This window comes from Chironomus tepperi, unplaced genomic scaffold (genome assembly GCF_022539635.2).
Source record: "Chironomus tepperi strain 1889 unplaced genomic scaffold, CSIRO-AGI_Ctep_v1 contig_305, whole genome shotgun sequence".
NCBI lineage: Eukaryota > Metazoa > Arthropoda > Insecta > Diptera > Chironomidae > Chironomus > Chironomus tepperi.
The window spans coordinates 108,971-126,649 of record NW_027226427.1 but is presented as its reverse complement, the minus strand read 5'-3'; the positions used below and the strand labels follow the sequence as shown (position 1 = coordinate 126,649).

General features: G+C 31.1%; 1 protein-coding gene across 1 annotated transcript in view; it reads left to right on the top strand.

The window, feature by feature from the left end:
- Positions 1-17,679, top strand: part of LOC139092516 (rho GTPase-activating protein conundrum-like) — a 30,498-nt gene that overhangs the window by 6,331 nt on the left and 6,488 nt on the right. Inside the window, exon 2 of the mRNA XM_070642938.1 lies at positions 16,004-16,670. Within this exon, the coding sequence (XP_070499039.1) occupies positions 16,565-16,670 (106 nt within the window). The 5' untranslated portion in view covers positions 16,004-16,564. The remainder of the gene's footprint in view (positions 1-16,003; positions 16,671-17,679) is intronic.

The window sequence follows — 17,679 nt, the reverse complement described above, 5'->3', positions numbered from 1 at the left end:
CAATAGAAATATCCTCAGAAGGTTTACCGCATCGGTTGCTCGACCATAGCGAATCCAAAACTGATTACTTATAAATTCCACTTGATAGTTTGTTTTGAAACATTTCAACTTCTAGTTTTTGTTATTTTTATTCTTTTATGTTAATTTTGAAACATGTGTGATTTTATTATATATCGATGCATTAGTTTAATCTCAATGTCTTATGGCGTTTCGTGCGACGAATTTTTCGTTGTGCTGGTCATTAATACGAATTGACGGCTGGAAGTTTAATTGCTTTTTTACTATTAATCTACGCGTTAGATTTCTAGCTTAACAAGTATGTAGAATAAAATGTTGATCTGACTTGATCTATATTAATTGTTCGTCTCATGCAGGGCTGAATGATATTTTTTTTTGTGTCGCTTGCAGCTGTTTATAGTTACGTGACGTTGTCAGTCACTGGACATGTCATAGACTTGATTTTTTTCTAGTAAGGAAATACAAATATTTTGATACTTAAGATATATCGCGAAAAGTATTTTTTATTTTTTGATGGATTAGCTTAGCTGAAGTCTTGATTAAAATCAAGTCAAAAGCAGGTCGAATCAAGGCGTTATGATCGTAGATCTTTTGCATGATTTCGCATGTTTTATTGTAATTGAGAAATTTTATTCGACTGACCTAAAAATATCTCAATTTAGAATATATGTACGAAATCGGGGTCATTACGACAAGGATAGTAATAAAATTTATGTCAAGCATGTTTACTTGCTCATATTGGATTTAAATTAAAAAAAATTTCTGTATTGACTTTTAAGTACCTCCTTTAAGTAAGCTAAAGAGATTATGAGGTTGGCATATAATTCATATAAATACTGGCACCGTTTTACTTGCTGTTAGTCTGTAAAAATTATTTTCGAAATTGATCCGCACATCCGTAAATTTCGACATTATCAGATCTGACTAATTCCGATCTTTACGAGCAATTTGACGTGCTAAAATTTCTGCGAAAACATAAAAAAATATTCATGATTTTAAGTGTGGTAGCACTTGCGGTTATACTGTTGGTACTTCATTGAATTATACATACAATTAATTCTGTAAATTAAATGAATAACCGAATGAATGGATGAATGCATGACTAGTTGTGCCACGACTTAAAAATATGAAGATGTTTAATTATCGACATTCTTTTGCATTTTGGACTTGATCTTGTCAATAAGCTGGCATTAAGAATATTGTGTTAATATTTGTTTATTTGATGATGATATTGGATGGTCGAGTGTATCCTGAACTGAATAATTTTGAAGATTTGCTTGTGGGGTCTCGCAAATTCGGGAATATTAAGTTTTTTGTGCAAGTTCTCTTTCATATTCAAAGCTACATAGCTCTTTGGGGTTTAGCACTTCAAAAGCTAGACAGCATTTATGAACGAATCTGATTCAGAATTGAGGCAATTCTGCAAACATTATCTGTAAATATGATTTACCACCAGCACAGCAAAGAATCCCAAAAATTCCAAGAATAATGCTCGCAATTAACAACATCCAAATTTATTCCATATCAGGAACTAACCTACAGTGTTGAATTTCTCATATTAGGCCTCCAAAACTATGCATAAATTGAATTTATCGACCTTAACGAAACAGCAATTTATAAAAATTGTAACTTTCAAAAAAAAACTCTAATTACCGTTAAAATATATTTGACCATATTAAAATATTGCGTAAAATCCTCCTTAAATAGCGAGAATAGGTCAATAGAAAGAATCCAATTTTCGTATCCATCATATTTTTTTGGCATGTAACATCAAAAAGAAAATAAGAATGAAGGAACAAGAAGAGTAATTCAACATCAACAAATCATATTTTTTATTCTCTCTTTTCTCGTCTCATTTTACACTCCAATTTAAGATGCCGCAAAAGATTCTCATTTCTATCGGTCGTTAAATTAATGATCATCTGCGGTTTGTACATTGCCTTAAATGTATATTACAAGCCCTCCCTCTGGTTACTTTCAGATGATAGATACATAGATAGACACATAAATATAAGAATAAGAAATACACAGAACAAGAAGAGCTTCCATCCATCTAAGTACCTTCAGCATTCCTCATCATATGAAATTGAATCTCTAACAGCAATGCTTGAGAGGATTGAATGCATAAAGGAGTGAAACTTGTTGAAAAATACTGTTGCTGTAGGCGGATACTTAAAGAGCATTTTTTGCTACAAGCAAGTGATCTCGATTGATTTTCTTTATTTCGGCTTGCGATTAATTTTGTGTCATCAAATTTAGTTTTGAGAAAGTGCTTGACATGATGGGAAATATTAGATCCGCGTTGTCCTCATTTTTTTTTGTTGTAAATTTATTGACATCCTATTAAGAGTTTAATGGAGATTAGAGTTAATTAGAAATCTGCAAGCCTAGAGGCGATTTTGAATTAGTATTGTGGGAGATTGTTTGAGGTTTTGAAATTAGGAAGCTGATTTGAGGTTGACGTATGGAGACTTCTGGGTTAATGTGAAGGATTTTGTGGTGTAGAAAGTCACAAAGAAACTTAAGGTATCAAGTTATAATTAAAGATGACAGACTATTGAAGTTTCTAGCAGACTAGACTCGAAATGTGGCTACACATGTCCTCTAACACTAAGAATCTCAAGTATATCCATCAGCATTCCCACACATCCTTTCATTACCAGCCCCCAGACACATTTCAATCATAAATCCTCAAAATCCTTTTTGATGCCGATCCATAAAATTTCAAACATTAATAAAACTCAATATAAATGACCTTAGAATGAGATTAAGTCATTGGCATACCCACTGAGATGCCCTTTCATGCCTCATAACTTTAATTATCAAACAACTAAACCATTCAGCATCCCAAAAATGATTAATTACTTACATCATTTTCTACTCAAAAATGCATCAAAAAAATGCCGTCTGCAACAATGTAAAGCATGAAGCACAACAAGTTTAACGCGGACTTTAACAATATGAAAATGTACATAGTGAGATCAATGGAAAGAGATTGATGAACTTGTTGTTGTTTATGCTTGTTTTGTAGGATCTCCAAAAACAACAAAAAATGTGAAATCGGTCAAAAGAGACTTTGACTTTGAATATTAAAGAAGAAGAAGTAGAAGTCTGCGTCCCATGACGACGGTACTAATGATCAATAAACAGAAAAAACCTTAACAATAATATTCATAAAAGATGTTCGAACAAGACAAAGAAGCTCAGCTCGTCGATATGCTATTACGATTAATTTAATTAATTCAAAAAAGATCTTCAAGTGTGCTTGGATGTTGAATATTAAAAATGATGATTTTTATTCATGTAAAGCTCCAAATGGATGAAGATATATTACCGTATGAGCACCATCAAGGTTAGGCATTTTGAGAATATTTCTTATGAATTTTTTGCATAAAATTATCATAAATATTTGGGTACGGAAAGTTTGACAATAATATTCAGCCACAACAGCATGTTTTTCATCTACGATCGATTTTTTTTATATTTAATGTGTGAGAGAAATTCCATTTATGAATCGATAATAGTGCTGAGAATAGCTTACACAATGACGTTATTTTTAGTCCATCGATGTGTGACGAACAATGTAAGGTCATAAAATAAGGAGATGAAGGGTAAATGATATTTTTATGGAAAAAGGAAATGAGAATTATTACCGAGAGTCTAGAATAAAAGAAGCATTTTTATGGGTTTTAGAACTGGATAGATTCTAGAGTAGACAATCGCAACGAAAGTAAAATTTAATGAGCTTCTTTTCCTCTCCCTTTTTTGTTGTTGTTTCTTTGTGTATTTTTTTATTTTTTTGATATTTACAAATAAAGAAATTTTTTATTTGGTATCTTCTGTCTTCCTACCTGTTACCTGGCAATGAAATTCCTATTTTTTTGACCCTTCACACATTCATGAAATTCCAGCGGTGCAACAAACTGTATCGTCACAAGTGGATTAAATTCATTTTCTTCTTCTTCTGTCTTCCTCTTTCGTCTATAATTTTTTCTTGACGTAACCTCATCTAATTTCTAAATATTAGCCTTTGAGCTGTGGGGTCTGTTTATGAATGGTGTTTAAAATGATGTCGATGACATGAGAAAAAGTCTAAAGGAATATAATGAGAAACCACAAGACTTGACCACAACCTTAGCCTTGGCTAAGTCTGACAAGGTCTTAGTTAGTTTACGTCAAAGCCCTTATTCGGCTACAGCCCAATCATAGTTATTTTGCATAAATTATTGTCTTAACGTGTGTCTTTTTTAGTGGCTATTCAGTTTTAGTGGAAATTTTAAATCTTCTCAGTCGCTGTCAAAAACTTGAATATTCTCAAATTTAGAACCGTTTCAGTCACAATCTAGACTTGTCTCATTCCTTCAATGTTGGCTGTACACAATCTTAATCAACGCAATATTTCTCTTATTCGCAGTCTTGGTTCACAGCCTTAGTTTCAAGAATCAGCAAAAATGAAGGCTTTGAGATCACCAACTGCCTACATAACTTCACTGTCTCTTCCCTCAAAGTTGATGACGTCATAAGATAATATCTCATTTGCCTAAACATTAGCTTTTCAGCTATAAAAAAATAGAAAAGAAAAGTCATTAAGTTAGTCATTTTCTTCTCCAATTTCTCATGATCTGTAGAGCGAAATTTCTCAATTTTATTGTTTTTGTCTGTGCCATGAGTTATGCACGCAAAAACGCAACAACACTTAAGACAGTAAGTTCAGACAAAACAAGAAGCAACAATTTTTTTCTAAAAAAATTAAAGTCATAAGAAAAATTGATGTTGGTACTGAGAGTAAATAATGATAGAAATAAAAATGAATGAAAGATGATGAAAAAGAAGAAAGAAAGAAAGAAAGAAAGAAAAAAATTATGGAACTGCTTGTTTGTGTGTCTTTCTTTCACTTTCTCTACTTTTTACTTTTATTTTACCTTACTTCAATTACGTTATATGTGCTTAGCTATGTTTAAGCATAAACGTCATTTATGCTGCTATGTTTGCATTAAAATTTCCTCTTATCTCATACGTGTATTGAGACATGATTCCATCAATACTAACTCAATGTCTGCTGCTAAACTCAAAGAATTCGCTATTTGAGTACGAGATAAGCTTTTTTGATGATCAAGGACGGTCAAAAATATTTTTATTTCTTCAATATTCATTAAGAGCGACACTAAAAAGTTTTGCATATATTTTCGCTCTCTTCTTTTCTTATTTTAGTTCCGTCTGTGGCGTAGAAACTTTATTTTTATTTATTTTACATCCTGCAACTATGTCATGACTTTTTTTTTTTGCAAATTTTGTAAATTTTTGGAATATTTTTTGAAGCATTTTTGAAATTTTTTTGATTACAAAAGTAATTTTGTAGTAACAATCGATGACTTCCGAGGTTAAATAACAACAATTTGAAGTCATCTAGTTTGAATTGTCTATGCATGACTGAGTCAGACAAAAGTAATTTATCCGTGACTTATTTAAGGAAAGCAATCATTAAAATAGCTAGACGAGACTCGGATTTTCATTTTTTTACACAATTTAATGTACATTTTTTACCTTACTTGGATGTATGAGTCAAATATGAGTCAATGATGTTCAACTATCTTTCATCCTGGCTGCATTTTGAACTTTTCGTCATGCACTTTAGACATCGCGATGTTCTCATGAATATTTTTGGATTATAATTGGATCTATTGTAAGTAAAATAGATCTGATTATAGCCTTAGGGATATAAAAGAGGCAGAAGAATTTGAATGAAATGCACACAATGTTTTAACCTTCCAAGTGGCTTTCAAGTAGGTGTAGAATGAAGCAATGAATCGTCAGAGTACAGAGTACAGAGCTCGAAGTCGACTTGAAGTCGAGCCGATTCGAGTCAACTTTGAGCTCTGCCCAGGCAATTAAGATATAAATTACACAATTGATAAACTGGGAATTTTAAAGCAAAATCCTTCGCAAAATGCGTAATTTTTAGCACGTAAGCAATATAACAACTAATCGATTCAGAACAATTATAAATGCTAACATCATTAGCACCTCCATAAAATATATTTCTGGTTTAAAATCCATATATTATTAGAAAATTAGGAATAAAATATTTTATGGCTCATCAAGAGTATAGCATGATTAACTTGTAAATTATTGAATACTAAAACAGTAAAAATCCTGCTAATGCTACTGCCTGAGCTCTTAAGAAATCTATCAAAATTAATAGAATTTTAAACCACATTTTTTAAAAAAATCCATACCAAGTTGAAAGAACTTAAAGCACATTTATGTGCTCGATACGTCCTTGGCATTTAAAGGTAGTCAGAACTGTCATTGAAAAGATTTATAAATCAAGTGTAGGGTTTCTATGGTGCTCATATGTAAATCTTGTTCTGCTGGTTTATTTTTAATTCTTTTTGTAAGACTTCTAATTGGTATCAGATTTAAATAGGAATCTATAAGAGTTATAGTCTGCAAAGGTTACAAAAATGTCTATTAAATTTGAAAATTCCTTAGGAATTAGCCAAAGCTTGAAGCCACAGCTGGACTCTAGTTGATTGTTCCATACAAAATCCGAGTCAACTTCGAGCTCTACATTCAGCATTATAGAGCAATAGGACACTTTTAGTGCTGTTTTCCAATGCTATAAGGCTATAAGGAACATCTAGAATGCTACTAGTAATTGAGTTACTTCCTCTAATCTCAAAAACTTATATACATACTAAAATCACCTCCATGACATTGAGTTAATTCTTTTATAACATCTTCCGTACTAATTTCCATACAAGATGCCGATTATGATAAGAATTCCAACAAATATTTGAATAATTAATTCCCATTCATCAAAAAATCTGATAAAAAATTTCCTCAAGGCCAATTAAAGATATTTCCCATAAATTCTCAAATTCACAGCTTTTCACATCAAATTGACAAGTTTAATAACCTTTGATTCATAATTAAAGTCATTTTATTGATTCACAAAACATTCAATGGAATGTCAATAGTGAAAGAATGGATGTAAATTCGATATCAATAAAATAAAAACATATTTTTGGTTGTTCACATGAATAATAGTGAAAGATGTCCAAAATTCTCTTAAAGTATTTACAATATCCGCTTTCGCATATGTCTACACATTTATGAGTTCGAGAGAGAAAACACACAAAAATCGCTTCTTTCTTTTTTTGGGGACACACGAAATATTTCTTTATAGCAATTAAAGTTATTTTGCATTTTTTTATATATTTCATTCATGTTTCATTCAAAAACAAACATATGTTAATGTGATTTATGTTATATTCAGTCGTATAATGATGATAAGAACGGCTTTTAAAAAGCACACACGTTAAAAAAGTGCGACAAGGAAGTCAGTTAAGATTTTATAAAAATTTGTTAATTTGTATGTTTAATGAATTTTTGGCATGAAAAATTCCGCAATTTATTTCTGTATTAAAAATAAACGTTAAGCTCTTTTCTGACTCATTTTAAACGGATTCATCATTGGACTGTGAAACTTTCGCATGTTTGCATTTGAATGAAATCAATTCGATGAATTCATTTTTTCTGCTGCTGCTCTCGGTGCATTAAGGTTTATTGAAATGACTCAGATTAAGGGTTTGCCAAGAGGAACGATTTTTGGATAGAAAGTTTTGTAAAGTTAATGGATTGTGCACTCATGATAATCAATATCAGTGACCAGATTGTCGTTTATAGTTCATTACGCACTTCTTAGGTCGAGCTGATCAATTGTGATTCTCTACCTTCCTTATATGATGCTTGAGACTAGCAAGCTTTTACCTGCACTAACCAAATGCATAAGAAACTTCTTGACACAACGAAAGTTCATTCTCATGATTTACCATTGAGTACATCCAATAGTACCCCAACAAATCATTCCCTTAGCGATGGATATTGATTTGGCATGAAGCTTGACAATGGAGTCAGAAAACACATTTTTCAATGAACGTGAAGCCCAAGGGGTCATTTTTAAACTACATCCAGCAATATATGAAAGAGATCTTCCTTCATTCCATCAATTGTCACTTCAGTTTCAATGATTTTGCAATCAATATACAGCTCATTAAATTAATTGCTGATTATGTCATCTGCAATCTCAATGTCTCACCCATCCACAACAATCATCCCACAAAAAGCCCTTTGGCACACCTTAACCAAACAACATCCAACAATTGTGAATGAAATAAAGTCTCTGCCGTCATCATTCAAAGAGTCATCATTCAGATTGAGTTGGAAATATATGAAAAAAAAATCAACTTGTCACTCGTCAACCTGTGGTTGATGTCTCTAAATTAAAATAAAAACTCGTTACTCGACTCAATGTATTAAAAACAAAGGTCATGAAAACATATGGCAAAATGTGTGGCCGCTTATAGGATTTCATGGTGAAAAGCTTCTCCATCCAGCAAACAACAACAACGAAAAAAATAACTGATGATTTCATTCATCAATGGATGCAGTTTCCTTTCTAGCTAAATATGGAAAGCAAAAAAAGATGCAATTTTCATGAGAAATATCTACTAGACTCAACTGATGTCAACTGAGTGAAATTAAAACACGTTTTTTCATCCTCTCACACTCTTGAAATAAAGAGAAAAAAAAAGTTTGCATATTTATCGATTAAACTTGAAATCACAACTCAGACCATACATAATTGTGCGTTTAAATGGCAGCAAACCAGTTTGATCAGTAAAAGTTATTCACTTGCGTCAATATTTTTCTTCTACGTCTTGTTGCTGCTATAGCTATAATAAATTTAATTTGATAGGCGCGAATAGACAAAAAGCCGGTGCAAGTCTCATTTCCGAAATTGCTGTTATTTTTGAAATTTGATTCATTTGATTATGAGGAAAAATAATTTGATGACATGCTTAATTTGGATTAGGGAAATTGGGTAGATTAATGAAATTATGGAACGAAATTGAATTATCAACAGTCTATTTTTAGGTAGGGGCATAGTCAAGTCCTACAATTGCTTTATATGTCTTTATTATCGTACAAAATTTCATAGATTAGATTTGCCTGTGTAGCTTGTCGAAAACAAAAATTACTCAATTATAAAAATTTATCTCTGCATACTTAAAACAAAGCCTGAAGCTCACACCATTGCCAATCATCAATGTGATGTGTTGCTGCTTCTGCAAGCGATTTTTTTATTTTTTGTAGAGGATTTCTCTTGTTAAATGAGTCAGTCAGAGAAACCGACAGACGAGACATGACGTACAAGGTAAACTATGATAAGCATGAATGATAAAATACTGAACAAGAATGTCGGAGTACGTTGATTGTGTTTAGTTAATTTTATTAGCTGATGATAAGTTTTAAGTGTTTTGACTGTTTAAATGAACAGTAGGGGACGCCCATGGGTGTTGTTGAAGGTTTGTGGCTACTGAAGGAAACACTTGAATTGATTTGATTTTCAAGGGCTTCAAATGATGGAATTGCAAACTTTTGTTTGAGGATTGATAAAGATTGAAATGTTCATATTGTGGTCATGTCCAGAAATTAAAGTCTATCCTCGTGGTCAAGTGGTTATGGATCTCATTTTATATTAGCTATGGGTTCAAATCCCAGATAATTTTAAACATAAATATCAAGAGGTTTTAAATTATCGACTTTTTTTTGCAAAATTTCACAAGACAACAAGCCACAATATCCACAAAATCAATTCCTTTTGTCTCACATCTTTAATGACGAAAGCCCTCACATATTTCAGCTCAACAAAAAAAATCAGGATTGCACATCAATGCCATATTTTGCAAAAGTGAAAAAAATAACAAGTTTCAACTGCGAAATTATATTTTTTTGAAGCGGTTCCTTTCAGTCTGAAAAGTTATTTCTATGAAATTAAATTTTATTTTAACACATGATAATCAAATCAACTTTAGAAACCGTAAACTAGCTTGCCAACTTTTGAAATTGCTGTTATATATCAAGTCGTTTCATATTTCATATGAAGACTGTTAAGTGACTCTTTTTGCACTTTCAAATCGATCAGCTATTATGAATTGTTTTCTACACTATGTCAATGGACATTTTGTATTTAAATTAAATTTAGTTGACACACGTGCGAATTTAATTTTTTGAGTCTTTCAAAACATCAACAAATTAATTTCGTGTGGATGTCAAAAACAAATCTATTGAATGATGGCTTGGTCAATATTTTTATATAATAACCTTCGCAAAAACAGCACTGATGACCTAATGATAAGCAAATATCAGGTTCCATTTATTAAATGACGCAATTTTTTCTTAGTAAAAAAATCATTTCAATTTTGACATTTAGCTATGTGATTTTTAGCAAATGTACAGCTTATAGGGAAGTCATTCACAAAGTTATCATACTCAACAGTTCAAGTGCTTAGCTGTGTTCACAACAATGGAAGTAATTAGGAAGAATAAAGTTTGATGACATTTGATGTGGCTTTTAAAGTTCAAGGATACTCGTTTAGATAAAATGACACAAAATTAAATCTTCCGATGTAGCACTGCTTAAACCTGCCATCGCCAAAAACCAGATTTGAGATAAAATTATGAATATTTACGATCATTTTGTTTGTAGTATTTGTTATCACGTAGTCGGTAGGAATGTCTTATGAATTTCGTCGTAATATTCATGACAGACATGACCGCTTAAATTCCTTAGTATTAATTTTCAAGATCACATTCATTATTCATTCATAAATATGTTGTTTTTTTATAGAACTTTGTTTATCACCTTCTTGGAATTTTTCCTATGAACACAAGAAAAATATTATTTTTTCTCGTAAAGTTCTGCGAAATAGCACCTCATTTGGGTACAGGAATTTATTGATGATAAAAATCTTTCGGCCGAATCTCCACGTAAATTGGTTGTTAGTTTTAAGACGAAATATAATTAGTAAGAATTTTATTCCGATGATTAAAATATTGTGGATTAAGAATTTTTGTTTATTATTGGGATGTTCTATAGACTCTGAACAGGTTGAAATTTGAATTAATGTTGTATTGGAGGAGATAAAGCTAACATATATAGAACCATACGCAATTTTTAATCATATTTGAGTATTAGAGTTGATACCTTAATAAAGGTTGACTTAAAACATAGGTTGATTGCTTGGTAGACAATCAGGTTCAGTTGCGCTAACAATATTTCTGCTAGTGCAAATCTGACATCACATCCAAAAAATTCTTTAATAGCAAATTCTCTTTCCGGCATTTTAATTTTTGCCACCTGATCCACAACCAAAAAATAATTCTCCATGCTAAATTACCCCAGAAATAACACCACAAGTCAATTTGTCACTCACAAAAAAGACAATGCGCCGTTCACCTATGATTAATTTCCATAAAGTCCTTCACATTAGACTAATTACATTTTCCCATATTTTTATTTATAAGTCTTTATGCCGTGCCGCTGATTAAACAGAATTTAATGCAAGCGAATTAAGCAGAACAGAAAACAAATGAGTAATAACTTCCTATAGCATTATCTGCAATTCACAAACTTTACATGATCAGACAGACCTCATTCCTACAATCTATAATTTATCACACAAAAGTCAATGAAATTCTCTCACATTTGTTCACTAAAAAATTGAAACTAAACTGCAATTCCTTGTAGGCGTTTTCAGTGTCAATGCTTTTCATTCTTCAATAGTTTCATGTCTTAATGCGAATTATTTTTTTTTTTTTAAATTTAATTGAATGGAAATCCAATTCCTGTGAATTTCAATCCACACACAATTTTTGTTTCATTTTTGGCTTCTGTTTATATGAAAATAATAAATTTATTCGCATATGTACCTAAACAACCGTACGTTGGCCTTAAAATAATTCACCTCGACTTCTTATTCTTCACTCTATTGTGACTAAAATTTTTGATATCGTTTATTACTTCCGTTTTGGAATGAAAAAATATAAATGAAAGACGATCGATTTTTGAAATTGCGATAAGACTTTTGTAGTCAAAATAAACAGTTTTTTATCGGAATGGCTGTATTGGTTTTTTGGTGATACTTGGAATTAGTTTTTAAGGCACATAAATCCATGTGTGATATTTTGAGAATTTTAGTATGAATCATCATGTTTTTGTTGTCTTGGATTTCTTGGTAATAGGCAGACTTAACGTACAAATATGTATTTTATCTTGTACACATTTTTAAGGTGAATCTGAAGCCTGTGAATTTTAGATTTTTAAGGTGAATCTAAACCTTTTGAATGACTCACCCAAAAAATATATGAGGGTATCCAGTTAATTAATTAGTTTTAGACGCAGACTGCAGAATTCTTCTTGATCAGGATGCTAACGCTCAGCAGGGGTCTGTCCAGCAAAATTCGAGATTTATGAACAAATTGAAATTCAACCAACGAAGTTTCTTATCATCAAAAAGCGATTAGCCTGATTAAACTTTTTTTCAACCTTTAAAAATAGAAATTGAAACCAGTTCAAGTATCATGACAATTTATTTTGGAGATCCTAATTTTTTGATAAAATTTCATTTAAGTTTGTTCCTTATTTTCAATGCTTGAAATAAACTCCAATTTATATGGAGTCGAGACGATTTAGTTGGAAATTCCATACAAAATCCGAGTCAATTTTGAACTCTGCTTATTTCATCATTTAAATCACGTTAGCATTCATGTGTTCGATATATTTAGCATCAATGAACGTAGCAAAATTTATTTTTAACATTGCCATTTTAATGGCTTCTCGAGACACTGCACATGATAATCATTAGGAAGTGTATTAGCATGTATGTCTTGTGTTTTTCAATGTGTAGACAAATTAAATCACAGACATTGTGTCTTCAATGTATTTAGTCATTATCCTAATTCATCAATTTTAATGACAATTTTACAAAAATATCCATTAAAATAACTAAATCGATCATTTAAAAATCTTTAACTCTAGTTGTGCATTAGCAAATATAATATGGAAGTAATGATTAATTAACTCAAACTTATAATTAATCTATCAATGGAAAATCTACAAACTTCCTGATCAACTCAAACCGATTAACCCAATTCATTTAAACTAATTTAGACTCCACCTACTGTTGAAATTAAATTCTCAAAATTCTATCGACAACATGTAAACACAATCTGATTGATGTTGATTATTTACCAGAAAACAAAAGCAAAACATTTAAGCGCCTCTTTTATCATTGAAATTAACAAAAAAGTTGATATGAAAATGAAGTTTCATTAATTCAATTAAAAAATATTTTCCATCTACTTCCATAACTAGATAATTAATTAAACTATAATGTATGTACATTTAAAACACGTCTGATGAGCTCTGTATAGTAACTAAATACATGAACATTATGTTAAATTTTTTCACATTTAATTGTTGCTATTTTCAATTTAATATAATTTTTTTTTTTGCTTGCTACCGACTCGATGTTATTGTGCAATGTTATTGTTGCCTACATGGATGCATATATATTCACAATAATAGCTCACTACGCGAATTAATTGAATGAAAAATATAAAAACGAGAATAATAAAAAAAACTGAAACATTTAATTAAATTTACCTAATTACCTAAAAATAATAATTACTACTAATAGATGATCAAATGGAAACATAATATAACATGTGCAATACATAACAATTATGTGTCTAATTCAATTAATTGTTTTAATTTATTTAATTGCTATCACTTCACTGGATACCAAATATTTATTTGAGACTAATTGTTATCATTAAACTTTTTCATTTTTGTTGAATAATTTTTTGGTTGTGGGTGGAATTTGCGGCTATTAAAGGGAGTTTTAATGGTTTTTAGGGGTTGGAGATTATGAAAGTTTAACATATAACGGATTGATGACTGATTATAGTTGTTATTCGGTGATTAATTTTGTGATTTATTAGGTTAAATAATAAGTGAACGACCTCTTAATAACTGGACTTTTTAATCACAATATGATTCCGTTCATTGAACGCTTGAAGCAATAAAACTGCAAAAACTGTTAAGGAGGTCATTACGCCACCCACATAGATGAACACAATAATTTTTGTCAAATTTTATAGTCACTTATAGTGTGGCATTAACTGCACAAAATATCCAAATATGAACAAGTATCCACATGAAGAGCCGAGTCAAGGCAATAAACTTCAATTAAAATAAACAGGAAAACATTAAGTGACCTTGACATCGAAAGAATGCAAACACTTATCATACCTCCTCGATATCCACTTATCAATCAAGCACTTTTCCGATTTCTTTACTGTTTCTCATATCTAAGACCAGCTTAATAAACAAAATGTTATCAATAATGTTATTTGTATTCATTTTAAGTACGGCACTGAATGCAATTGAAAAGAAAATATTGAAGGCAATAGACTCGATAAGATTATCCGGGTTTATTTAACTCATTGAGTCGATAAAGCCATGATAAATAAAAGAAGTAATCAGATTAAAGCAAGTTAATTAATTAATTAAGTTATAGAACACCTTAATCCATTCACAATGGATGTCAAGTGACGTAATTTGCATTAATATATTTTAAAATTCAATTGTATACATGCTTATGCTCACCATCGAGCCTATCTACAATCGACTTTCACATTGTTGACTGAAGAATTCGCTTGTAATGAGTAAGAACTCATTTTTAAGCATTACAATCATTTTTTTCCTTTCTTTCTCTCTCTCCATAACATGTAATAGGCTGTTATGGTATATCATGTAATGTTTCTTCATCTCTTCCATTCTCTTTTATAATTTCTGCACGAGAAAAAGAAAATGATTATACGTGCGGCTGATGAAGATTGTTGTGTATGAAATTAAAAACAAAAATACAATGTATGTATATCAAAGTGTCCGCATAACAGCCACAAAAAAGACGATGAGATAGAGTGATAAATATCCATTAATTCCTTTCATGTTCCAGGCGTGTAGCATTCTATCAGGGATGGGAGAGGTGCCGTTTTGTCCATTTATAGGCTTTTGTCTATTGATTGGCTGCCATGTGTCAGTGTCCGCAGAGGTGGAATTATAATTAATAAGAAATAAGAATCTAGATGGAAATAAAGAACTGTAAAAGTTTTTTTTTTGTTACTCAACCCACCAAATATGGCCAGGCGTCCGACATTTGTCATTAAGAATTGAGCCTACACAATTGATAAAGTGATTCCAATGATCTCAGTCTTATTATCATAAAAAATGTAACCATTTAACTAAATCAAAAGCACATTAAGGAAATTTTAAGTTGACTTGCTGTCTCATTTATAATCTTTTGTATTTGCTGTTGTTTAATGTTCTCCGAATGAGGTCTGAGATTATATTTTGAATATCACATTCTGAATTTAAAAGAGATCAATATTTTTGGGAGGCTTTACACACTGATTGTTAAGGATGATTATTCAAGTCTTTTGTCTGTCCATTGAGTAATCGGAATTTATTGGCATTTAATAAGAAATTAGCAACATAAAGAAGAGAATATTACAGCTTTTGACAGGAGATTATTCAATGATGATTGACATTGCTTTGAATTTTAATGAATGATGTCGAAGTATTTGATTGTTATTGGTCGTAATTGTTGTGTTGGATGAGGTTGTAACAAATGGTTTTGTAATATTCTTATTGATTTGACATCTGGGCATCTATATTATGTTGTGAATTGGTCAGATTATGCTTAATAGTTGATTTCTAGTTCTAGAAACGATTGCTTAAGGATTATGCTTGAATTCTCATCTAGAACTGGACAGGCGTACATTTTTGAGCATATCTGGAGTATTCTTAACTAACCGACCATCCGAGAATGGCATTTAATGTCTGCATTCACCTTACTTAATCCAAAAAATCGATAAAAACATTATAATGCGCTATTTTTATACCTGCACCAACTTAAATCAGCTTTCCAACTCGAAAATTACAAATCTTTTTCGGTTGAACTTCACAACATGTGAAGCTGTTTGTCGAATAATCTGAAAAGTATCAACTTTTATCATCAATATTCACTTTATCGCTTATACTCATATTTTCCCTTTTTATTTTTATTTGCAGTTTTAAAAAACATTATTACACACGCATGTGGAGTGACTGGTGATTGTTGAGTAACAAGTTTTTTCGTTTGCTGTCGATGCTATACTCGAGAAGGGTGATTAAACTACATTTTTTGACTGAAAGTGAATTGAACACCAGCAGCATAATACAAATTAGTAATCGAGTAAATGGAAATTTTGTTTGGAACGATTTATCGTAAATCATCACGTACTATTGGCGCTTTTATGATATTTTTGAGCGTCAGAGAAACAACAGCATGCTGAAATTAACCGCAAGAAGAAGAAAACCATCATCGTGATCGTCACCAAGGAGCTGTGGCTATGCTTAAGAAATGAAAAAATTAAAATTTTAAACAAATATTTTCCATTGAAATTCCAATCTCGAGAGTGCGAAAATCACATATATTATTAACGCAGCAACAAGCACACATAAGCAACATTCTTCAATCTTTAAAAAAAAAAACTTTTCTTGTTCCGCGTCAAATAGCTTTAAGTGTAAACAGCAGCTTAAACGTATATTATTTTAGTAAAGTAGTAATTATTAGGAAGCAATACTTTCAAAATGAATCATCATCCGCAATATAACTACAAAGCACTGGATCCCGACTTGGATGAGTATTTAAGTGAATACAAGAACCAAACGCCATTGGAATCTGATCATTATGCAGGTGAGTTATTTCCTCTTTTAACGAGAAAAATAATATATGAAAAATCATCTCCATCCTATCCTTCCACGAAAAGCAAATTATGTAATCAAAATAAATTACATATAAGTACACATGTACGTGCCTTGCCAATCTTCATCCACAGAACCTTCTTATTTATTTTTATTTTATTATTATTGATGCATACATAACTGCAAATGAACACTTTTTGTAAAGTGTGTGTATAAATATAAATAGCACCGACAACTCGTTTATATTCCAATGAGCAATACATTCTACAATTATTTGTTCTAAAGCAGTGCTGGACACTCCAATATTGACTGTAGGCGACTTGTTAAATCGTTTTTGAAAGGAAATTTATTGACTGTTGAAGAAAAAATTATGCACGACAATGCATTAAAGAAAATCTCTTGATTTGGCATGAATTGATCATCATTTTTTGTATGTGATGCGATTAGCACTTCTATTTATGGATGTAGACTTAATGTAAATTTTTTGCATCAAGTGATATATTTGGCTTTGTGTCCGTATATGAAAATTGATTTTAGATATTGTTAATTTATGGATAAATAGGTCCATTTATATGTAATGTCGATGATACTTTTCACAGGAATCCAAATTTAGAAGCCTTTTGTGATGAAAGGTGTGAACTTTTGAGGAAATTGAATTGCCTGGTTGGGGGTTGATGAACTATTGGTATTGATGAGTTGCGTAAAATGCGAACATCTTAGTCAATATTGTGACATGTTTTTTGGGGTTTATAGCTTATTGCTAAATTTAGAATATGTATTTTTAAAATAGTTTGTAGCTGTCACAACCGCTCTAGTTAAGCTTATACGGCATGATGTTGCTGTTCATGTTGTGCACCTGAAAATCAATTTGCTGACCTAAGTATAGGTTTCTGACTCATTAAAATAAATCGAATTATAGATATTAAGAATGATGCTCACAACCTCTCATTATTATTCAGGGTCCTCATCTTCAATAGTCTTTATCTGAAATGAGATGATTA